Source organism: Anopheles cruzii, chromosome 3 (assembly GCF_943734635.1).
Source record: "Anopheles cruzii chromosome 3, idAnoCruzAS_RS32_06, whole genome shotgun sequence".
NCBI classification, from domain to species: domain Eukaryota; kingdom Metazoa; phylum Arthropoda; class Insecta; order Diptera; family Culicidae; genus Anopheles; species Anopheles cruzii.
In genome coordinates this window covers 50,380,126-50,403,742 of record NC_069145.1, presented here as the reverse complement: position 1 = coordinate 50,403,742, position 23,617 = coordinate 50,380,126, and the positions used below count along the sequence as shown (strand labels likewise).

Genomic DNA, 23,617 nt, shown 5'->3' with positions numbered 1-23,617 from the left:
GAACACCTAGCCACTCGTTTTTGAGTCGATTTTAAAGTACATATAAATTTTTATATTTAATTAATTATTACAGCAATATAGTTCTACACCGAAAGTACTTATGAGTAGCCCTCCGCTATGCCTTATTTGCCACTCATGTAACACTATGACAACAAATATAGCAACGTAACAGTTTCATAGAATGAGAAAATGTAGCATAAAAAGAGCCTTGAGTTCCATTAAAGAGAAAAGTGATTCAAACTGATGGTGTGAAACATCACTCACATCTTACGTACAGAAAGTTCGAGTTTTCTATTTATGAACCGACGGACGGCTTTCTCAAAATTTGGTTCGAGCTTGTACAAGGTAAGCCACGTAACATTCTTTTTTTCTTTTGGATTTTTATAAACCGGCTTAATATGTTTCAATGCTTGAACTTTTATTCGAATGATTCCCTCATTCTATTTTTTTATGTAAAACAATTTCGGTCAAATATCCACCACGGCTGGTTTAGCAGTATACCAGTGATCTCAAACTCATATTAGCATGTGGGCCGCAGTGGAAAGTAACATCTAGTCAGCGGGCCGCAGTGGAAAGCAACAACTAGTCAGCGGGCCGCACCACATAAAGGAAAAGTTTTTCATTAAATTTTACGCACTTTGATTTGGTTTGGATTTGAAATAAATCGTATCGGTCACATCTGTGCCGGCAGCTGAACCGACAAGAACCTTTTCTTGTGATTTATTGCTGACTATTCTGACTGGTATAACGTAATTATACATTCCGTCAAATAAGTACCGGGAATTTGTGATTTTAAAGAAAATGCTTTATTCGATTTTCGATTTTTATGTGGCGTTATGTTGCTACAATTTTTTTTTTTTATATATATTTTGCAAGTAGGGAAATGCATTTACGCACGGTATGTTGGACTCCCCTCGCTGCCGAGGTCCTACCCACTAAAACATTACTTGGTTCTCCATCCTACCCCTTCCGGAAATACCCGTCGTCGGCCGTCGCAGTTCGGACAGTACGGCGACAGAGCTCTCCCTATCCTGTGGAGATACTCCCGGAAGTACCCGTGCCCAGTCAGGAACTGGGTCAGGGAAGGGTTAAGAACCCCATGCTTCCGGTGCAGCCAGCATCGGATGTCCGGGATTAGACGGCACGTCCATCTTCCGTGCACGTCGTTCTCTCATTCCCGTTGCCAGCACTCTATCGACCGCCGTCTTACCTCGGCGCGGATGCCCGGCCCACGTAGCGCTCGCTGTCCTCCTGGATGAAGATCCCCACGGTGATCATTCCGGCAACCACGCTCACGGGCGCCATGGAAACAGCGCGGAAGGCGCCAAAGATCCGTATCGCGGTCATCAGGTGGACCCGATTGAGAATGCCCAGATTCCGCTTCAACGGCAGTACCTCCACCCCAGGCAGGACCCGAGTAACGCAGTACCAAGGTGGCGACACTCGCAAGCAACCGTTTTTTGGTGCTGCTGAGACCCCCAGTTCTGCGCATTTTGCCGGACAAAACGTCGAGCGCCCTCATCGCATTGCTGGAAGCCTGATCAGCATGAGTCCTGAAACTAAGCCTATCGTCAATCATCACACCAAGGTATCGTATCGCTCTCCGGGAACGAACCACGAGGCGCCGATCGTGATCGTTGCTTCTTGGACGGACCTCCGATTGCTGACCACAACCACCTCAGATGTGTGGCGAGCGACGGACAGGCGTAGTTTATTCATCCACGCTTCCACCGCCTCGATTGATCGCTCCGCGTTTACTTCACATCTCTCAGGGACTGGCCACCGACCGTGAGAACCGACCGACCGTGATATCATCGACAAAACCAACGACCAAGGTCCCCACTGGCAGTCTCAGTCGCAGAACCCCATCGTACATCATGTTCCACAGCGTGGACCCTAGAAGGGATCCTTGGGGAACGCCAGCCGTAGGCTGCACTTCCTGTGGTCCTGACTCGGTGTCGTAAAGCAGGACCCGGCCATCGAAATAGCTCCCCAGCATACGGCACAAGTAATCAGGCACCTTCATACTGTGCAGTAACTGTGCAATAGCCAGCCAGCTAGCGCTGTTGAAGGCATTCTTAACGTCGATCGTGATGCCTCCGCTTTGTTGGCCATCGGCCATGCCAGCGGTCTCGACCACCAATCGCATCGCATCGACGGTAGACTTCCCCTTCCGGAAACCAAACTGCCTACCGGACAGGCCATGTGCACCCCCCGTGTACTCAGTCAACCTGTTGAGGATCAACCTTTCCAGGAGTTTGCCCATGGTATCAAGCAGGCAGATCGGCCTGTAGGACGAGGCGTCTCCTGGGGTTTTGCCAGGCTTCGGCCACTATCGCTCGGCCACTATCGCCCGCAGCCGGTCCGGGCACCCCTCGCGAGGAACGCTCGGGCCGCGCAGCTTCGCCATCGCAAGCCTGTAGGCACCACCCCACGGATTCGACTCGGCTTCTCTAAGGAGGCAGTTGTGGCCCTCCTTTTTGCTTGAGGCGATCTTCTGCTTCAACGCCTTTTTAGCAGCTTCTCCTCTCTATCGCTCTCAGTTCTTGCGCGTTGGCATTCCCGCCTTGCGCGTAGACATGTTCTTCGGAGGTTGGCTATCTCCTCACTCCACCAGTGCACGGGACATGTTGCTACACATGTCTCTCACTTATGTTGAAAATTTCGGCTATTTTTAATGCTCAGTTAATTTTTTACAGCTGTTTTGCTTGAACGTGTTTTGTCTCATCGGCGATTTCTGTCATCTCCTAAATTAATTGACCACGAATCGGTAATTTGAGTTTGGAAACAAGAAAAAGACACAGGTGGCCAAATTTGGGCAATACGGTGGCTTTGGCATCATTAGTTTGTAGTTTTTGACCAAAATTCGCCTGTACAAGTAACGATGTTAAACTTCGTATGCACGTGGTCTTTTCAAAAAATTTCGCGACTTTTGGGTTTCGTTTTTAGACTTTACGTTTGTGACGGATTGTTTCGCGCAAATTGCGAATAACTTGCAGGTAATATTCTTTATTGACCGTTCTATCTATCGGCAACAAAACGTGATGCACTACGACCCTGCAATCCAAGAAAACTGTAAGCAAAACTGTTCACATTCGATCAAAATTTGCTTTTCGACTTTCGCATGTTCTCGGCCCTCTGAAACAATTATGAACCACCGATAAGCAATGCTTTTGTTCTTAAAAGCTTCACCATAAGCCACAAATAACATTTCAATTGCGTCCGAGCTCCTAATTTCTCCTACTCCTACTCAAAATGGCCGAACTGTTCACCATAAGTCACTGATATGTGTAGCAACCTAACGCCACGAAAGAATCAAAAATCGAATAAAACGTTTTCTTTAAAATCACAAATTCCTGTCCCACGTAAAATCGGGAAAAGTTGTATGTCTACTAGCAGCGCCTCTGGTGGTCGGATTTCGAATGTTTTGACAGCTATGTCTTTAAACCCATAACACACCGCGAGCTGAAATTTTGGAAAGCAAATTTCGGCACGTAAAGTAACGTCAAAACCGCTTTGTGATACAAAAATACCTCAATTGAGCTGTCTTCGATTAGTTTTAGGTGTCTCAATGTTTTCCCCTGAACGACAGTGCGAAATGACGTTCCCAAATTCGGCAAATTGGTGTGAAAGCGTCGAAGAGGCGTCGCGTCGCTCCCAAATTTCCGGTCTTAGTGTGCAGAGAGATTAAGGTCTTCATCGTATGTTTGTTAATCATCAAAACTCTTGCATCGAAAATTTCCAGTTTACAAGTCATAGTCGAAACAATTATCTCTGCAAATGTACTCTACGCCGGTGTAATTAATTGTATCAAAACGTGAAAAAATCAGATTTTGAATAGCTATGAAATCTGATCTGTTTAATATTTTCTTCGGATGGCGTGACTGTCATAATGTATCAAAAATACATCTTTCTGATTGGTCGAGATCCACTGCCTTCATAACATTATAAAGAAACCAGTCTGTAATTAGATAGGACTGTATAGCGCGATCATTCAGCCCATGTATCAGCAGTTTAGTACAAGCTGTGTAAGTATTGGTTACACGTGCTGCGGATGTGTTCGTGAACTTTGGATTATGGTTGACGATGGCAATACGCCCGTTCGAGTTTTCGCTTCATAGAGTTTTCCTAACTAATCATGCAAGTTTTCAACGTTTAACAGTTCCAAATAACTTATCAATCGTATTGAGAGAATCGCGTAGAAAGTGATATTGCGGAAAACAAGTACAAAGTTCTGTGTATGTCTTGGCTTGGATCGAACGAGTCGTGTACAGCATAATCGAATGCTGCAGAACATTCCGCATACTTGAGGGAGTTTTCTAGTTTTATCTCATAGGTATAAAACGCACTATGCACGTTGTTTTTCTAATCTTAAGCACATATTTTTAACAACAGTAAAGGAGCGGTAAGAAAAAAAAAGAAACATCAAATAGAATACCTCGGAATTGAATGTTTCCAAGAAGCGTGTAATATCTGAAAAATGCATATCGACATTTGTGTTAGTGTTAGTGGTCCAGACACCACTTCCTATCCATGAGAAAGTTTCGAAATACTTTTTCGCTGTGCACGCTTCAGGCAGCAAAAATATGAGTTTTGTTGATATTTACCCGATAGAACACAAATGTAATTGTCAATTGAATTTCACAGCTATTTCACATCTACATACTCTTTGACAATACGTCACAATTAAAGTATTTGATTGTGATTTTGATCTTATTAATAATTTTTATTTATAACTTATACAAGTTGGATTTACTCATCTATTTCAGGTGAACTCATACCATGGAATGAAGCAACCGAACAACAGTGAAGAAAACGTAATTGCTTGAAAATTTATATTAACATGGCGACATATTCAATCGGCCATTTTCGTTGCAAACAAGAGAAAAACAGCCAGAATTCATGAATTAATATTTCAGTTTCAGTTGCACGATAGACTAAGTGCTGCAGAATTACAAACAATGGCAATGAGGCAGCAACAGCAAATCGACACACAGCAACAGATGCTTGCTGCGAAAGAACAACGGTTGCGTTTTCTAAAGTCGCAGGAAACGCGAAGTGCTGTATCTATGGCCGAAGCTGAACGATTACGCCGCTTAAGGGAGCGCGTTGAGGCACAGGAGTCGAAACTTCGACGTTTGCGAGCTTTACGTGGACAAGTTGATTTGCAGAAAACTTATAACGTCACACTCGGGAACGACCTGGATTCGATTCGCGCACTCTTTAGCGAAAAAGAAAAAGAACTAACCCTAGCAGTGGCTAAAGTAGAAGCCCTAACAAGGCAGCTGGAAGACCTGCGCCGTGACCGAAGAGGTGAAGCAGGAACCAATGGTAACTTGATTTCATTTTTTCATGCTCAAAATCCATCAAACGGTACAACTTCGCCAACCTCCAAAGAATTAGAAAAGCTACGTCTGGAACTAGCAGTAAGTATTACTATTGTTACATCTTTCGAAACATGAACTAATTATTAATGGCACACATACTTCTAGTACCGAAACCAACTCTCATTGCAACAAAATGCTCGTCTCAACATGCAAAAGGATGCATTGCAACAACGTCAGGTGGAGCTACATTCCGTTGACAAACGTATAATAGAACTTCAGAGTCGGATCCATAAAAAACGCACTCTTAATGTTCAGCATTACAAGATTAACACAAATAACAATAACAGTGCAACTGCTCAGCAAAACAATAAGTTGCCTACACCTGTATTAAACAATTTGCCACATTCTCGGTAAGAATTTATACGGAGTTTCATCTAACAAAAATGTGTTGAAAATTTGCTGTGTCTTGTTATTGAGATTCATTATTATGTGTGCTTTTGTATTTTATAAACTTTAGATCGTCCTCGGCGTATATAACTTCTTCACATGCACGAGTCCTTGGTCGTGGTAATGTTGTAGCAGTTGAGCCGTTCAATCATGTACCAGTAAAACAAACGTCACAAAATAATGGATCCATTTCGTCTTTTTCTACATCTTTGGCGCCGTTTGATAAAATGAATTCTGTAACCCATGTCGGCATTAATCAAACCGATAATACACAACAACACCGTCAGCATCAAAATCAAACAGAGCAGCAACAGATGAAACGTCAGCAGCATTACCAGCGACAAATGGAACATGCTATCATGGCTGAAGTAGCAGATGAAGGTATCATGCAAAATGCAGATAGTGACGAAAAAAAAATCGCCGCGCGTGCTCAAAATTTAATTCAAGAGCAACAGCACCATAAAGACACGTACTCTTCCCGTTGTTCGGAAAATAAGGCCTCCAAGACACATACTGCTGAGAAAAATACTGGCATGAATTCTGCAATGGGAAAAGTAATTAGCAAAGAACTTGAATTGCTTGCACAAACGCAAGACTACGAATTGGAACACAACTATTCAGCAAAATACGAAAATGCTCAGATTGCTTTTGCTGAATCGTATTGTGACGACAAACAGGAACTAAATTTGGATTGTGCTAAATTAGGAAAAGAATCACAACCTACAAGCGCAGCTGTAATGGAAATTCCACTAAGTATAGGCAAAACACATGTCAGTTGTAATACTACTGTGGTGGATGATAATAGTGACCAACAAGTGTGTAAAATAACACACAAAACATCAGGTAAACCGATGAAAAACTTTCTTCAAAACATTCCTTTGGGAAATTTGGTAGTTCCACCTAGGAAACCAGTGAATAGTGTTGCTCCAACGCTAGCTATGAACACATCAATATTTTCGTACTCAAATAATGCTGCTGGCGATAAAAAATCTGGCATTGCCAGAAAAATGGTTTCCGGGAGAAATGTATCTAGCTCAAATGGTTCGGATAAAAAGCCCTTAAATATGATAAACACCCGACCTGCGCTTCCTCCTAAACCAAACAAAACAAATACGAATTCCAATACGAATATTGAAAATACCTCCGAACATACGGTCACACCTACAGAATGTCCTGGACTCGATGATAACGATGCAATACCTACTAGTTTCCCGGATGTAGGCTCCTTAAACAGCGTAATCAAGTCAACTATGAGTGACAAACAACCAATCAAAGCAAAACCTCTTACGATTAGGAAGCAACCATTTCTTGAACAACCAAAATTGAGAACTGTAACGGGATCATCCACATCGAATAATAGTGGCTGTGCTCCTGTTGCAGGCAAGTTGGCATTCATAACAACGTCTGGTTCTGCTAAAAACATCTCGCATCAGCATTTTCAACAAACAAGTAAATGGAATGAGACATTTAACAACAATAGCAATGATGGAAACAAAGTTAATTTTCTTAATTACGACGCAGAAGATGATGAAGAGAACGAATCTGTTTGCACTAAAAAGAATAACGATGACGTTGCTGAAGCTAGTGTTCGCCCGACAGAAAGGGTTAAAAGCCAAAAAGTGGCTGGTGTCAGCGCCCCAACAGATGAAGATGAAAACACGGTGGTCAGAAAAAAGCGCAGCCTTGTCTCACCCCATACTAAGTTTGAAACACCAGGCGATAATTTGGAAGTACTGACGTCATGGCAGGCAGGTTCGACGACCGGATTTAGTGACGGAGTCCGACATAAATTAGCCCGTCGTGTGAGTTTCGATCCTTTGGCACTGCTATTGGATGCCAGCTTGGAAGGAGAACTTGAATTAGTTGAAAAAACTGCTATGCAGGTAACTTTCATCAGTTATATAGATATAGAATATATATGTAATCAATGATCAATATCAAATCAATGATGATAAAAATTCCTCCTATCTATTCTCAAGTTATCAATCTTAAATCTTTTACAGGTAACGAACCCAAGCGCAGCCAATGATGAAGGAATCACGGCTTTGCATAATGCAATCTGTGCCGGGCACTTTGAAATAGTTAAGTAAGTAAAATCAACTTACAAATTTTTGTAATACGAAAACTTATGCTACGTTCCAAAAATGATGGATTTACGTGGTATACATGAAATAAGCTCCACTTAGCAGAAACTATATAACTGTGTTTCAAAGATTCATAATATTGCTTTACAAAATAATTTTGGAAATAAATTGCTCATAAATTTTTTTATTCGACAGGTTTCTGGTGAGTTTTGGATGCGATGTAAATGCCCAAGACTCTGATGGATGGACTCCATTGCATTGTGCCGCCAGTTGCAATAATTTGCCAATGGTAAAGTTTCTAGTAGAATCAGGTGCTTGTTTGTTTGCATCAACTTTATCTGACCACGAAACACCTGCTGAAAAGTGTGAAGAGGATGAGGAAGGTTTTGATGGCTGTTCAGAGTACCTTTATAGTAAGTAATTAGCTAAGTATCATACTTGAATTATATTTACACAAATTAGTCATTAACGTTTCAATTTTTCTGTTCTCTGAAAAAGTGATGCTAGATGTAAACTCGAAATTCTCTAGATATAAATTTGCGATCATAACTTTAGGAAGATAGTTCTTCCTTTCTTCCAGAAATTCTTTCATTAAGAAAGCTTGTTCCGGCTATAGAATGAGCCTTAAACCTAATGACTTTTGACACCAACGGATCTGAACACAGATTAACGACAGATGTGTAATACAATGCAAGGCGATGAAATTTACAAACCTGTTGTATTAAGAAAATTTTCATATGACGCATATTAGAAAAAAATTATGCACTTGTACAACTCTATGTCGGCACTTCATTCATTTACAATTTTTGTTGTTGATTTATTATCTTCTTCTATCTTTCTTCTATCTTCTATCTTCTATCTTCCATCTTTTTCTTCTATCTTCTATCTTCTTCTTCTATATATATAAAAATGGTTGTTTGTCACCCGTCTGTCTGTACCGCGTTTTCTCCAAAACTACAAAACTAATCCGCGTGAAGTTTTGCACAGCCTGGTTTTGTGACCCCGGATTGTGAATAGGAAAGTTTGACCCTCCCACACCTCCTGGGAGGGGGGGCTCCCATACAAACCTAACGTACCGTAACGTCCCATGCGTAACGCCCATACGTAACGTCTCATACAAACGTTTTCGAGCAAATCGAACAAAATTCGGCAGGTGGGAATTTTTTGGGAAGGGGGAATGTTCTGGTGAATGTTTGAAACCCCTCCCCTCTTTACAATCGGAATTCCTCGGCTGATCAGAATTCGTCACCAGGAAATCCCTTGAAACTTCGGATAATCGAGAAATAAGGATGAAACGAGGCGCAGCGACGCACGCCAGGAACAGCTAGTTTTATATACCATTGCGAACTTATGATGATGAAAATTTTTCGAATTAGTCAAAAAAACCCTGCTAGTAAACTGCTCATGCGATTTATTTAAAATTTAAAAAAGGAAAGTTATAATGATGATATCGCAGACGATAACGCTCGTTACTGTCGTGCTTGGGTTCGAATACCAGGAGTGATTGTCACATAGCCTGCCATGGTTTCGATTCCTAATACCGGCTTTTACAGGAGGGTTGGCGCGGGGCACCTTTATCTTCAATTCTTTCTTCCCAGCTCTTCGTACATCGAAAAGATCGCTCATTTTTACTGTTATATTTCATTCTATTTCATAACTTTTGAAAAAATCCCAGGAAAAATTAACAAATGAATTGAAATCTTTTCTCTCTTTTTTCAAATAGGCATTCAGGAAAAATTGGGCATATTGAACAATGGTGAAGTTTTTGCTGTATTTTCATACGAGTCTCAACAACCCGATGAGTTGAGCTTCTGCATAAATGATAAGCTAATTATTATACGAAAAGGTGATGAAACTGAACGGGAATGGTGGTGGGCTCGAGATATCACTTCGAAAGAAGGATACGTTCCGAAAAATTTGTTAGGGGTAAGTATATGTGCATACACTGTTTCATTTCCGAAGAATTTAATTTAAAAATATATATATTGATAATCTTTATGTTGTTTTAGTTACAACCACGTTTGGCACCACCATCATGTATGGATGATAAACACTAAAAACATTTAGAGGGATTCAAGATTTTGTTATGTTGAAAAATATTTTCCATCGTCCATTAATAAATTGCATAAATATGTACTAAAAATAAGAATAAATTTGAACTCGTGAGTTTTTTATTTTATGTTCTAATTCTTAATTATTATTTTGGCAACAATAAACATAATTCGTTATTACACAACCAATAAAGCAATCGCATAAAGCAACCGTTTTTTCCAAAACTGCTGGGCCAATCCGCGTCGAATTTTGCACAGCGTAGTTTTGTGACTCCGGATTGTGAATAGGAAAGTTTGACCCTTCCACAGTTCCTGGGAAGGGGGCTGCCAGACAAACGCAACATAAAATTCAGCATAATTCGGTTTCGCATATGGGTAAATTTCAGCAAAATTCGGATTGTTTTCAAGCAATTTGAGCCAAGTTCAGCCATGCCACGTGTGTCATTCACAGTTTTGCCATGTATCCAACGGGGAGCGGGAAGGGAAGCTGATGGGATACATTACCGGGAAGCCCGATCGTTTGTAACGGAGGAGCAACAGGAAGCGGGAAGGGAAGCCGATCGGATACGTCACCAGGAAGTCTGATCCTCTGCAACGCCGGATAATCGAGAAATTAAGATGCAATAAGGAGTATCGACGCGCCTCGGAAACAGCTAGTAGAACTACATGAAACAATTCCTTAATGCAACGTTACTGATAGCCATATGATAGAGTGATTGTAGCAAAAATTATAAAGCTGTAGGCAATTAGGTGAACTAACACTTAAATAAGAAACATAGACAAGGTTACCATTGCGGATGTGTTGGAGGCCGCTTTCCCAAGCACGAAAATGACCGTTACTATCGCAGATGAGGCAAGCGGAATCATCTGTTCGTTAAAACACATAAATAATGTCATGACGTTGTTATGACATGTTATGTACAAATTCGTTCACGAAATTCCAAAAACTGCTTCCTTCATCACCAAAACTGCATATTTTGTTACGCGCTGTCCTGGAAATCGGCATTATATTATCGGCATATTTAACGAAGTTCATTCCTCTAACAAAACTGGCATGATTTTAGTTAGTTTACTGTCAACTTCATACGGGCAAGGTCTCATATAACATCTCTACGATGTCAAATAATTAGAGACGGCTGCTTTACGTTCGTTTAAAGTTCAACATCGAAGCTTCATTCCGACATTGGGTTCGAGAAATATAGCATATAGAAATGTTTTTCTACCGACTCCATATAAAACGAAAAGAAGATCAGTTATGCTTTACAGTAAGAAAATACAGGAAAAATGCACATGATTTGCCTTTGGCTTAGTTCTGCTTTTATCACGTCAGTGTCTATTTCTTTCATTTTTATATTTTACCCGATTGAACAATAAAAGACCCATTTATGTTACCGAACAAATGTTATTCGGCCAAAAGTTATCAATTACCAAGAGAGGAGAAAAGGCTAGTGCGATTTCAGATGAATGAAATGTTTCTCATAGATCTGTGAGCTGTGTGTTTAGAACATAAAATGTTGTTGAACATTTTTCTCGGATAAACCACTTACACACTTTCTTGTTCGTTCGTTCGTTCGTTTTACATGCAACGATTCGGACTTTCTGTGAATCTCTTTTTTAATTTTAACATTCATTTGATATCTGTTTCGTTACTCTATAAACGAGAACAGTTACTCGTTGCGGTACGGTAGACAAAACGGCGTATCTTTTCTCAAGACATGTTAAAAATGAACCAAATGTCATCGAAAGGATGAATCTTTTACGAACGAATGTTGTAAGAGATGATATAATAGAGTATTCAACTTTAAAGAGTAAACTTCGGCTTGTTGACTGTCACTTAGCGCGTTTTTTTTTCAATAAGAACTTAAAACTGCTCATCTGTGTGCCATCATTAAATTTGATTGGTCTAAGATTCTACAACCGCGTGAGTGAGATTGTTATTGCAAGTTATCTAAATCATTAAAAGAAACAGTAATCGCGAGAGTGTTTGCTTGTAATTGTAAACGAGTCATCGTCTTTTGTTGCTGAAGTTTGGAAATAATACCGTGGACATTCACTTTCCTTTCAACCGAGTGTCTTAAAAGTTGATTTTTTTTGTTTACCGAATGATTGGAGACTAATTCACCGAATGGTTGATGTTATCTGATGCGGCGATTGGTTTACAACGAAGGAAACTTGGAGAAAACGACTAAAATCACGAACATGGCCAAATCCAACAAGGAAATTGCTTATGAAGCTGATGGGTTCGGTGATACGCCATCTGACAACTCATACGCTAGTCGGTGTAGCAGTGACACTGATGAAAGTAACGCTAGTTTGCTGGAAACGAACTTAATGCTCTCGGATAAATTGATTCTCCCGAAAGATCTATGCGATAGCGCTGCCCTATTCGACGAATTCTTCGCACCTTTTTTATGGGAAATGCTGCCGCCTTCAGCCAGAAGCCATTTATTAAAATTTTTACCAATTTCTCTTGGAGACCGTTCATCTGCAACAAAGATAGTAAACGATCTACTAACGCATGGAATGGACCGCTTTGGCGTAGACCCAATCGCAGTTTTTCGTTCTAATCTAGCTGAAGGAAACTATCGACAAGACATAGCAAAGCTGCGACGCAACTTATGTAAATCACTCGACAAAGAGAAGCGAATGCTAGAATTGCAGAAAATGGCTCATGTGTCTCATAACGTGGTATTGTGTCGAGAAACTACGTTTTTGAATGAACTGCAAAAAAATACCAACAACGTGTTGTCACATTTTAAGCCAAAGTTTGTTTTAAGACCTCTTAAGCGATCGAGCTTGCAACACCAGGAAAAGTTGGAGCAGCATAAATCACGAATAATAGCTAAGAAACGATATCTGAGTGAAATTCTGAATATTACTGAAACTGTCGGAATACCATTAAGTTTGTCTGACGAAGAAGACTGCATTGGTGCCCTACCACCTGGCCCTGTTCGCAAGAATCGAAAAATGTTCGGGGGCAGCATTGGACCCTCATCCATTATTGCGAACGATCACGGTACTACCATGCCAACAGGAAACGTCGGCACTGGCAAACGAGGAGTTGTCCAAGGAGGTGTCTGTAACGGAAGTACCATTAACTCATTTGACGGAGCATCATTTACCCCTCCTAAGTTGTTTGTAGTAACAGATAAACACTATAATCGATTGTTACTGCAGCATCGCAAGCGCAAATGGAAGGAGCCTCACCATCCAGAAATGATTTTGGATGGGCTGAAATTAAAAGATGTGGTAATACGAACACAATTAGCTGCAGGGTATCGAAGAATATTGCCGCTTCCAAAGGTGTACGTTCGTCACGAAATTAAGAACGAAAATACTGTGGATGCTGTAACCGACACGATGCTTTATTCTTCTTCACGAGGATTTGTGGAACTGAAGGAGCAACTGAAGGAGCAACTGAAGGAAGAGGAACTAAAGGAGATGGAAATGGTTCCACTAAAAGAAGAAATGGATAACGAGAAACCATTGAAACGACAAACTGTACCCAGCTACATTACAGATCCCCAAAATGCTTCGTTAAAAAATTGTGAATCAGATAAAAAATCTGTAGAAATCCAAGAAAGTAAACTGACGATTGCGGGCAACCCACTGACCGATCTTGTTCAAATCACGACAGAAAAAGCCACTCCACAAGCTTCACTATCTTCATTACGAAGCCGCCCACTAATTGCAATATCGGCTAGTGAAAGTATCAACGACATGACAGTATCAACAAGTCTAAAAGGCTTGCTAAACAGCACTCACTCATGTTTTCTCTCCCTCGTGAGAGATCTTTTCTGTACAACGCCCGATCATCGATCGTCGATGGATGATCTATTGTGTAGATTTGACGATTGGTTCAATAGTACGGTAGCATCATCCAATACATGGTTTGTAGCGACCCAATCGAAATCGAAGTGGCACTCGATGCTCCATTCAGCAGTACAGTTTCTTGCGGGAGATTTTCCTAATATGCCGTTAGATTTCGTACCATATATAGAACGCAAGGTGGTACTTAACGTTCTTCAGTGGATAGGAGCGTCACGAGATGGAGATACTCGCCTTGTATCGCTGTGTTTTTATTGGAAAAACTTGGTTGCTGTACCTTCACCTACGTTTTTGGACAGTGTCCCCATGACAATGGCATCCGTAGGGACACTACAGACACATATATCCACTACACCCACTTCAACCACAGCAAACAGCAATGCATATTGTTCTTCTAGTACAAAATGTAAATCGACGGCAGTTTGTAGTGCTAAACTATCAAACGCATCCTGCAGTTCATCTCCTTCGTCGACTTCATCCTCACTATCTACTTTGGGTGACGTCGTTTCTTGTGCAACAGATTCCATGAACTCTATGGCAGCACAATATGGTATAATACCTGAGGATGACGGTTCGATTAGTGAGCGTTCTGTGTCACCACCACCACCTCGATTCCCAACCGATTGGTCCGTTCGGAAGGCAACGGAAGAGGAAGTTCAATCATTTCGGGAACAAGAGCGAAAACGTTACGAGAATCCTCATTTGGCGTTCACCTTTCGCGGGTATTCGTATGACAGTGTCGTAGGGCCGGTTAAAGGAATCTATACACAAGTTCCGGGAGTATCAAAAGCCCGAGGTCACAATATGCTCGTCGCGGACCGTCCAAATTATGTAACTATCCTCACGTTGGTGCGCGACGCAGCTGCACGTTTGCCTAACGGAGAGGGTACTCGAGCGGATATCTGCGAGCTTCTTAAATCCTCCCAATATATTTCGGCTACTGCTACCGAACAAATATTGCAAACGATCGTTAGTGGAGCCCTAGATCGTATGCACACGGAGCACGATCCATGTGTTAAGTATGATGCAAAACGTAAAATTTGGATCTACCTACATCGGAATCGAACGGAGGAAGAATTCGAAAGGTTACATCTACAATATCAAGGCATTACAAAACACAAGAAACCGGCAGTGAAAAAACTGACTAAACACGCCAAAGAAACTACCATTTCCACAGATCTGAAACAGGTAGACAATGTTTCTTCAATCGATGCTGCTAGATGCATGTCTCCCAATAGTTTATCATTCAAGAATGTTGTGACAGATCCAGACAACAATGCGTTAGCGGCTTCGCGTGTCACTTCAAAGAATGTGTTGTTGTCAATTGATTCGCCTGAAAAAATAGTTCCTGTGCCTATCAACAGCGAAACCAATAATACGGTTCCTACCCGCGTTCAAATGAATGTGTGTTCTTTTACTGGCGGTGGTTCTTCACTAAGCCGCTCTGCATCGCTGTTAAAGAAACAACCAATTAGTATATTGCCAACTGGTACACCTTCCGGAGAAACAACAGTTTTTAAAACTGCAGCTACCGTAACGAGTTCTTTACCAGCAAATCGAGACAAAACTATGAAATCACCTTCCACTATTTCAACACTACAAAAATCGGACCAGCTACTATCGAAAAGTTCTGCCGGGTTAGTCTTGACGCCGCCTATCGCTAGAAGTACGATGATTTCATCATGTGAAAATATGGGTGAATCACTCGAAATTTCCAAACCATGCCTAAGTATTACCACCAAAGTAGTGAATGATGATAGTAATACTAGAGTTATCGAAAGAGAAGCATCACCACTGTGTTCTTCGAGTTTATCAGATCGGAGACCAGGTAAAGCAACATATATACAGACACCACAAAAAACAATGATAGTTTCAGTGCCTTCCAAAGCTGCGACTATGTTGTCTCGTGGTCAAAACAAGCAACAGGAATTGGTAAAATCGTCTTCATTGTCTGTTTCTACGCCATCCTTAATATCATCAGAAGTTGTCAAGAAGGGATCCTCAGGCACAGCTGTCTCTATTAAACAGCTTAAAAGTGCGCCGAAAATCATTGGCTCTGGTGCTCAAAGAATAGCACCTTCATTTTTGTCTATGGAGTCTAGTGAGCCATCGTCAGCGCCATCTTCAAATTCAGCAACTGCTGGAGGAAAAATCGTTAACTCGGATATTAAACTTACGCAAACCATTCGGACGGCCATGATTGATACTTGTAGGAATCCTATCTTCAACAAGTCTCCAAACTCAGTTACTGAACAGAGTACAAGCTCTTCGCAGTCTGACGGAATTGTACTTCAAAATCTGTCAGTAAGTTCTGTACCATCGTGTGAAAAACAAGGTACACAAGCTACTACTTCAGGGATGCTGTCAGATATGCCACACAAAGTTTCGACGACCATTCATGCAATGGTTCGTCCATCAGCAAACTTAATTAGTACTATAACACTGGCTAAGGATCAGCAGTCTTTGTTAACGCCAGCACAACAAAAACAAATCATACAGAACCTGCTAACTCAGCAACAGGTATTGATGGCAAAAAAAACAATTACGCCTCATACAACCATGATTTCATCTCCGCATTCTTCGGAATCATTAATTTCGGCGCCCTCTCAATCTTACCTTGGGAAAGTAAGCAATAGAAATATAGAATCAGAACTATTTAGTAAGAAGTCCTTTGGCATTGAAGATGGATGCGTGTCAAGCATAAAGTATCAGCAACAGATGCAGCAAGCGGACCCACATGTTGTGCAACACGTTTCTCCTCAACCAGTGAAAACCGTACACCCACCTAGTTTGGACCCAATTGGAATGATTCAAGAACCGCAAGATATAATAGACAAAACAATGTCTTGTGATACCAGCAGCTCAACTTTATCATTAACCACTGGCTCCCAGGGTTCCTCGGGCGTTAAAATGATAAAAATTCATTCCCCAACTACTTCTTCTGGTTCTCATGCAATTCTGGCACCAATCGTCATGTCCAACACCAATATTGCCGCATCGACTCCTTTGAGTATTGCAATGACCGATCCTACAATAATGTCAACGAATTCAGCTTCAACCTCAGCTATGCGCATATTGAAAACGGCAACCAGTGCGGCAACGGTGGTAAAATCAGGGGTTTCCAGTGTGATTGGAATAAAGCAAGTAACGCAATCGCAAAACATAATAACTAAGATTTGCAAAGATAGTATGGCACCAGCAGGGAAAGTATTCGTCACATCTAATGCTAGTTCCGGCCAACAGTTACCTCTGGAAGCTTTGCTGCAAAAAGACATCTTCTCAGCGAAAAGCAAAGACCACAACAGCATTACTGTATTGAAAATGGCGGGATCCAACAACACCGGACAGCAGCCGCACTTTGTGCAATTTCCTTCCACTAATAACGTTGCGTCCGTCGATGGAAATATCGTTTCTACCAGTGACGTATCATCAACCTCCAACAATGCCAAAAAATATACCGTAGTATCACAACTCAATGCACGTAATATTATTGCTGTTTCACCGATAACTAGAACTACGAATCGATTTTCTACTTCTACCGAGACTTCAAATTCAACAACTGTCGTATCGTCCTTAGCATCAGATCCTGAAAGAGGTAATTTAAATTTATATACAGTTATAAAGCCGCTTTGAAGTCAAGTAAAAAGGTTTTTGTTGGCATGTATCTAGCTGCGTCGACAGATGTTTTATGATACAAGTGCTAACCTACATCTAACATTAATAACATTTAACCTAATAACATTTGTTTCAAAATAGCATGTAATAAACCCTATTATGCGTATAAATCCTTCTAATCATCTAATCTAAGAAGATTAATCAGACTGAAGACTAATCATTGTTACATTCTTATTTCAGATAATTTAAAATCAGTGATGACATCACACGCCAGCAACATCAACAGATTCGGCGTAGGCTCTAGCTCTGCTGCAAACGTTATTGCTAAAGTACCTGCCACTGCAACAGCCAAGTTACACAACGCCACAAAACTAAAAATGTTTGCATCCAACACTTCCATTTCTATGAGCGCCACTGTTCAGCCTACAAGACAACTTCAATGCACAAACATTATGCAGCCCCAAACGATGATCGGTACATCAGGGGCGGTCAACGATATTCTGAACTCAAAGCTGGTTAGTGTGCGCAATATCGCTTCGGCTAAACTGAATACTGCCCCATCGTTAAGGTATGCATAGTTAGTAGGATGAGGTTGTATGAGGTTGGTATAAAATGTTCCGAAATGTCAAAAATACATGGCATTTTTCTTATTTTGTTTGAATTTTTTTAACAATCACCTGATAACTCTACGCATTTCTCCCAGTAATTGTCCTATCCTCGTAACCCGTCCAAATAGTACTCGGAAAAGCAGTACTTTTACTGCCCAAGATAATTGTTCATGAAGCTGCTTGCCGCTTCATTTGACAAAAGTCAGCCGCTGAGACAACCGCTGAGCAACGTGACCAAATGGATAGCTTTCTCACGTCTTAATGTTCATTTGAAATGTGACAAACAATTTTGGTTTATATGTTCATAACCTCTGCTGTCTTCCTCACTTAATACGGTGGTCGTCTAGCACCATTTGGCGATGTTTTCGCCAGTATTTGCAGATTTTCGACGTGCCGAATTTTCATCGTTTCCAAAACTCAAAGCTAGGTCAAGTTTAATTTAAAGTCTACCCAAAATGTCCCCTCCTTTGCCTTTTAAAAACATATATGTAATGATATGTACATCCGAATACTCGATTTTGTCCATTCTCACAAGAACACTGACATCAATTCACTCAAACGATTGTTAAATAATAACTGCGCGTCCAAACTGGTTGAAATGTTGGTGAGTAACTGTCAGAAGAATGGCAACCAATTTCACTAGATTTCACTTACTAGTGTTGTCATTTTCATATTGATTTCGGAACATTTTCAAAGCACCCTCGTATGGTTATGAAGTCGCGCATTATTATTTCTAATATACGGTTTCGTTTTCGTTTTTCTTAAGCTTTACTAAAGGCTTGAATATTGCCAACATTGGAGGAAAGCCTATCATTATTGCGAACAATGCATCGTTAATAGCGAACCAATCCGTAGTGGTGAGCTCGGGATCATTCGGTAGTAATTACAATTCCGGTGCAGCATCTAAGATGACTAATGCAGTTAGCAAGTCCACGATTGCTTCGACTAATCCGAACTTTTGTATTTCACTTGACCAGAATACAAAGTTCAATAAACAGGTAAGAAGTAAAATAATCTCGAAAATCAAACGTAGTTCAAGTGCGTTCAATCGTCGCTAATAATGTGGTATTATCGACAAAGCTATGTGCTTTTAAAATGACAGAATTTCAGTTCTTATAAATTGTTTGAATGTCACCTTCTGATAACGATAACGTCCTATTGTATGATATGAATAAGAAGAAGATCGTACCAATAATGTGCTAAGACACATGTGAAGTTAACCTGTGCCTACTTTTTGCCCAGCTAGGTCAACTGCAGTTGGGCTTTCAGTCGTGTAGTACATAGTTTTTTCAGTCGTGGGACAGATTCGTGTCGTGGTATTTCTGTTGTTACACTCCTTTTACTTCCTTTTACACCGCTGTCGGATTGATTCTCGTCGACGGTATTCCACTGGTTCTTCTTCCGGATCTGGTAGTTTGCCGTTGCTATTGAACGGGTTGTAGCATGCTTTATAGCGCATTTCCGGCCAAATTCTTGCCAGATTCTCCTGGATATGGTTGGCATTCGTGAACTTACATACTATGTCTTTTACAAAACGAGATTTCCTTTTTTTAACATAATCATATCTATTGGGTCCTTCAATTAGTTCATGCGGTTTTACAATAGATGACATCACTCACTAAATGTAACAATTTTTGTTCATGAAGTGTTTGACAGCTACTGTCATTACACTTCTACAGGCCGGTCCAGACGCTACGATTTATCTGCGCAGACAAATTGTTACGTCAGGACCGGCCTTAACGCAGTATAGGTTTTGTTTGTTTTACAGAGTAAGGCAATGCATTACGCACAGCCACGGATTATCGATTTACGGGTCGGTGTGGTACTCTACCCCAAACGGGAATACCCACTAAACCACTCACCTTGATTCTCAGTCTTACCCCTTCTGGAACTACCGTTTCCGTCTTTACTTCGGAAGAGGGTTACTTACCCAATGTTTCCGGTGCAGCCAGCATTCAAGGTCTGGGATTAGGTGGTACGTTCATCTTCCGTGCACGTCGTTCTCCCATTCCTGTTGCCAGCACTCTATCGATCGACGTCTTACCTCGGTGAGGATGTCCGGCCCACGTAGCGCTCGCTGTCCTCCTGGATGAAGATCCCCACGGGGATCATTCCGGCAACCACGCTCACGGGCGCCAGGGAAACAGTGCGGAAGGCGCCTAAGATCCGTATCGTGGCCATCAGGTGGACCCGATTGAGAATGCCCAGATTCCGCTTCAACGGCAGTGCCTCCACCCCAGGCAGAACCCGAGTAACGTAGTACCGAGGTGACGACACTCGCTGTCAACCGTTTTTTGGTGATGCTGGGGGAGTCCTGCGCATTTGGCCGGACAAAGCGTCGAGCGCCCTCATCGCATTGCTGGAAGCCTGATCAGCATGAGTCCTGAAACTAAGCCTGTCGTCAATCATCACACCAAGTATCGCTCTCCGGGAACGAAACACGAGGCGCCGATCGTGATCGTTGCTTCTTGGACGGACCTCCGATTGCTGACCACAACCACCTCAGCTGTGTGGCGAGCGAGGGACAGGCGTAGTTTATTCATCCACGCTTCCACCGTCTCGATTGATCGCTCCGCGTTTACTTCCACATCTCTCAGGGACTGGCCACCGACCGTGAGAACGATATCATCGACAAAACCAACGGCCAAGGTCGCCACTGGCAGTCTCAGTCGCTGAACCCTGTCAGCATGTTCCAGATTCCTAAGGAACGCCAGCCGTAAGCCGCACTTCCTGTGGGCCTGAGCAAGACTCGGGCATCGAAGTAGCTCCCCAGTATACGACACAAGTAGTCGGGAACCCTGTAGAGCTGTGCAATGATTGTGCAATAGTTAGCCAGCTAGCGCTGATGAAGGCTTTTCTGGTTCCTGAATATGACGAAAAGTGTTACCGAATGTTATAATATGAACATGCTCTTGCTGAGAGAACGTTTCAGATGTGGTCTGCGCGATTTAAAAGTGGTGATTTTGGTTTGCAAGACAAACAGCGATCTGAACAGTCAAAAAAGTGTGATGATGAGGAATTGCAGCATTGCTCGATCAGGATGCATGTCAGACGCAAAAAGATTTTGCAGAAGTGTTACTGAAGGGCCAGACGAAGCGTAAATCCGAGCATAAATATGTCAAATCGATCGCGCTTATGTCAAATCGTATATGAATTCACGGACTCATAAACGATTTGACGTTAAAGATTAATGTCAAATCGTTTTTTACGCTTCGTCTGGCCCACCAGTTAGGAGTTGCCCGTCCAACAGTTCCACATCGCTTGAGTGCATGTGATTGAATAGAAAAATGTCTTATGAGTTCCACATGCGTTGAAAGAAAGAGACATTGAAAGAAGGAACACCATTTACGAATTACTGCTTGCACGGCAGAAAAGGGTTCTGAATCATCACTGACGATGTAAGGTAGATATATTATGACACTCCTAAACGCAAAAGGCTTGGGTAAAGCCTGGTGAACCAGGTCCATCGCAACTAAAGCGAAATGTGCAATTCAATGTGCAATGCTGTGCATATGCTGGGATATGAAAGGTGTGGTGTACTATAAGCTTTTAAAACTTAATTAAATTATTGATGGACAACACTATCGCCAACAATTAATGGGTTTTAAGCAAGCTTTGGATGGAAAACGACCACAATGGGGAAAAAAAAACATGATAAAGTAATTTTTCAACATGACAACGTTCCACCACACATCAGAAAACCGGTCAAAACCTATCTCGAAAATGTCAGATGGGGACTGTAATCCCAACCGCTGTGTTCACCAGGTATTGTTCTTTCCAGATATTGTACTTGTTTGATTGCATGAGTAACGATTTGGCAGCTCAACGGTTCACTTCTTTTGAAAGTATTTGAAAATGGATCTTCGGTTGGATCACTTTTAAACAGAAGGAGTTCTATCGACACGGAATCGACGAATTACCTGAAAGATCGAAGAAAGTAGTGGCTAACGACGGACAATACTTCAAGTGAAGTAGTCATATGTTTTGTTGTGTAGTTAGGTCACAAATGTCGAATAAAAACCGCATGAATTAAGTCCTACACCTAATATTTACGCGCTACGTATACTTGAGTTTAGACACAAATCGACGATGAGCCAAGACATTTTGAACACACCGATCAAACGATCGTAAATTTCGATCAAAAAAATATTTTCGATAAACCACAAAAAAACTCATAAAGTTTATTGTTTCATAAACTTTGTTTTGTAAGGCACTATAGTATAGTATAGTCATCACATTGCTTTCTTCTACTAATGTTGAGTATTTCTTGGCGTTATTTTTTTTTTCTAGACAAATATTGATTTAGTCAACGTATTATCTACGACTAACAAAAGTGATGTGACGGAAACTGCTACGGTTGGTTCAAGCGTAACTGGCGTGGCTCAACCTGCTCAAACTCAAACATTAATACTGGGAAATCAGTTCGTTAAAGTTCAGGCCATGCAAGCAGCAACTGTTGGAGGAAAATTGTCAAATCGTCACCCAGAGACGTTCGTATCTCGTAGTGTTGTCGATGACGAAGTCTATTCCGATGATGATACTGTTCATGTTAACAATATTGGATCTACTTTTGTACATCAAAAACATCAAAACAACCCTGTGGTTGGTTCTTCAACGTGTTCTATCGTAACTAGTATTCCTAAAAGCTTGATCGTGAACAGTAATGCCGGTGCAGCTACAGCTTCAAAATCAGTAGTAAAAATACAACCAACACCGCATAGTTCCAGTGGGTCGAACGTCAAGGTAAGCATATCTTTTGTCACGTAATTGTTGGTTATGGAATTGGGTATGGCTCCAATTGTACTGTTTCATGAAAACAAAATTTCTTTTGTATATGCAGGTTCTCGAAACAGGTTCGCCGCAAATTAATCAACAACCAATCAATCAACTCCAGCGCGTTTTACTAGCAACATCCAGTGGCCAACTTCTAACGCAACCAATTGTTCTTCCGTCTGGTTTTCAGACAACAGGACCTATTAACATTAAACGTTTGAAAGTTATCCCTGTCAGTAAACAGAGCAAGAAATAATGGTAGAGTTAAAAAAAATTAAGGAAATTCACGTTATTATCTTCATTCAGTAGATGTTGCGTAAACAAAAGCATCACATCACAAGCATTGTATAAAACCAGCTGTATAAAATTATTCATAAATCAGACTACTCCAAATTGCTTTCAATAAAAGAAAAACAAGGAAAAAAGTTCTCAAATAATGCATGCGAAACAGTAAATTAAGGTAAAATAACGAAGTAGATTTCCAAAAATCACCTTGAGGAGGAACGAAGCTGAACTATTTTTCGCATTGCCATTTTAGTTTGTGCTATGTTTGATCATCAATGATGCCATTTTTTGTTGTTGGGGTTAAATAGAACACACGTTCCCGTTACTCCTATGTTTCCCTTCCCACCTTACGTTACTCTTCCGTTTCACGGTGGCGTATTCGATCGGCTTCCGTTTTCGCTTCCCGTTGTGCATACATGTCAAAACTCGCACCACCTGAGTTTGGCTCAAATGCTCAAATGCTTGAAAATTGTCCGAGCTTTGCTGACGTTAACCCAGATTTTGTACGGGAGCCCTCCTTTGTAAAGAGGGGAGGGATTTCAAACCTTCACCAGAACATTTCCCCTTCCCCAAAATTCCCATCTGCCGAATTTGGTTCG

General features: G+C 41.3%; 2 protein-coding genes across 3 annotated transcripts; both read left to right on the top strand.

Moving 5' to 3' along the window:
• The first annotated feature begins 4,135 nt into the window (after window positions 1–4,135).
• LOC128275633 (apoptosis-stimulating of p53 protein 1) lies at window positions 4,136–10,001 on the top strand. Of its 2 annotated transcripts, XM_053014204.1 has the most exons (10): window positions 4,136–4,336; window positions 4,770–4,817; window positions 4,920–5,426; window positions 5,493–5,737; window positions 5,845–6,617; window positions 7,155–7,657; window positions 7,778–7,860; window positions 8,054–8,271; window positions 9,582–9,784; window positions 9,868–10,001. In XM_053014204.1, the coding sequence occupies exons 2-10, from the start codon at window positions 4,788–4,790 to the stop codon at window positions 9,913–9,915; spliced, it is 2,610 nt and encodes an 869-aa protein (XP_052870164.1). In that variant the 5' UTR covers window positions 4,136–4,336; window positions 4,770–4,787; the 3' UTR covers window positions 9,916–10,001. The 2 variants fall into 2 exon arrangements, with proteins under 2 accessions (XP_052870164.1, XP_052870163.1); XM_053014203.1 differs by having other exon boundaries at window positions 5,845–7,657.
• A 2,107-nt stretch (window positions 10,002–12,108) lies between these two features.
• LOC128270541 (uncharacterized) lies at window positions 12,109–23,107 on the top strand. Its single transcript, XM_053007950.1, has 5 exons — window positions 12,109–17,332; window positions 17,593–17,920; window positions 18,727–18,958; window positions 22,251–22,703; window positions 22,801–23,107. The coding sequence occupies exons 1-5, from the start codon at window positions 12,109–12,111 to the stop codon at window positions 22,987–22,989; spliced, it is 6,426 nt and encodes a 2,141-aa protein (XP_052863910.1). The 3' UTR covers window positions 22,990–23,107.
• The last annotated feature ends 510 nt before the right edge of the window (window positions 23,108–23,617 follow it).

What these genes read in the sequence shown, in the direction of transcription:
- LOC128275633 (XM_053014203.1), top strand. Translation starts at nt 4,788, where the DNA reads ATGAAGCAACCGAACAACAGTGAAGAAAAC. An exon ending in AGCTACGTCTGGAACTAGCA is followed by an intron (nt 5,427 to 5,492) that starts GTAAGTATTACT and finishes ACATACTTCTAG; the next exon opens with TACCGAAACCAACTCTCATT. An exon ending in CTGTTCAGAGTACCTTTATA is followed by an intron (nt 8,272 to 9,581) that starts GTAAGTAATTAG and finishes TTTTTCAAATAG; the next exon opens with GCATTCAGGAAAAATTGGGC.
- LOC128270541 (XM_053007950.1), top strand. Translation starts at nt 12,109, where the DNA reads ATGGCCAAATCCAACAAGGAAATTGCTTATGAAGCTGATGGGTTCGGT. An exon ending in AATACTGCCCCATCGTTAAG is followed by an intron (nt 17,921 to 18,726) that starts GTATGCATAGTT and finishes GTTTTTCTTAAG; the next exon opens with CTTTACTAAAGGCTTGAATA. An exon ending in CCAGTGGGTCGAACGTCAAG is followed by an intron (nt 22,704 to 22,800) that starts GTAAGCATATCT and finishes TTGTATATGCAG; the next exon opens with GTTCTCGAAACAGGTTCGCC.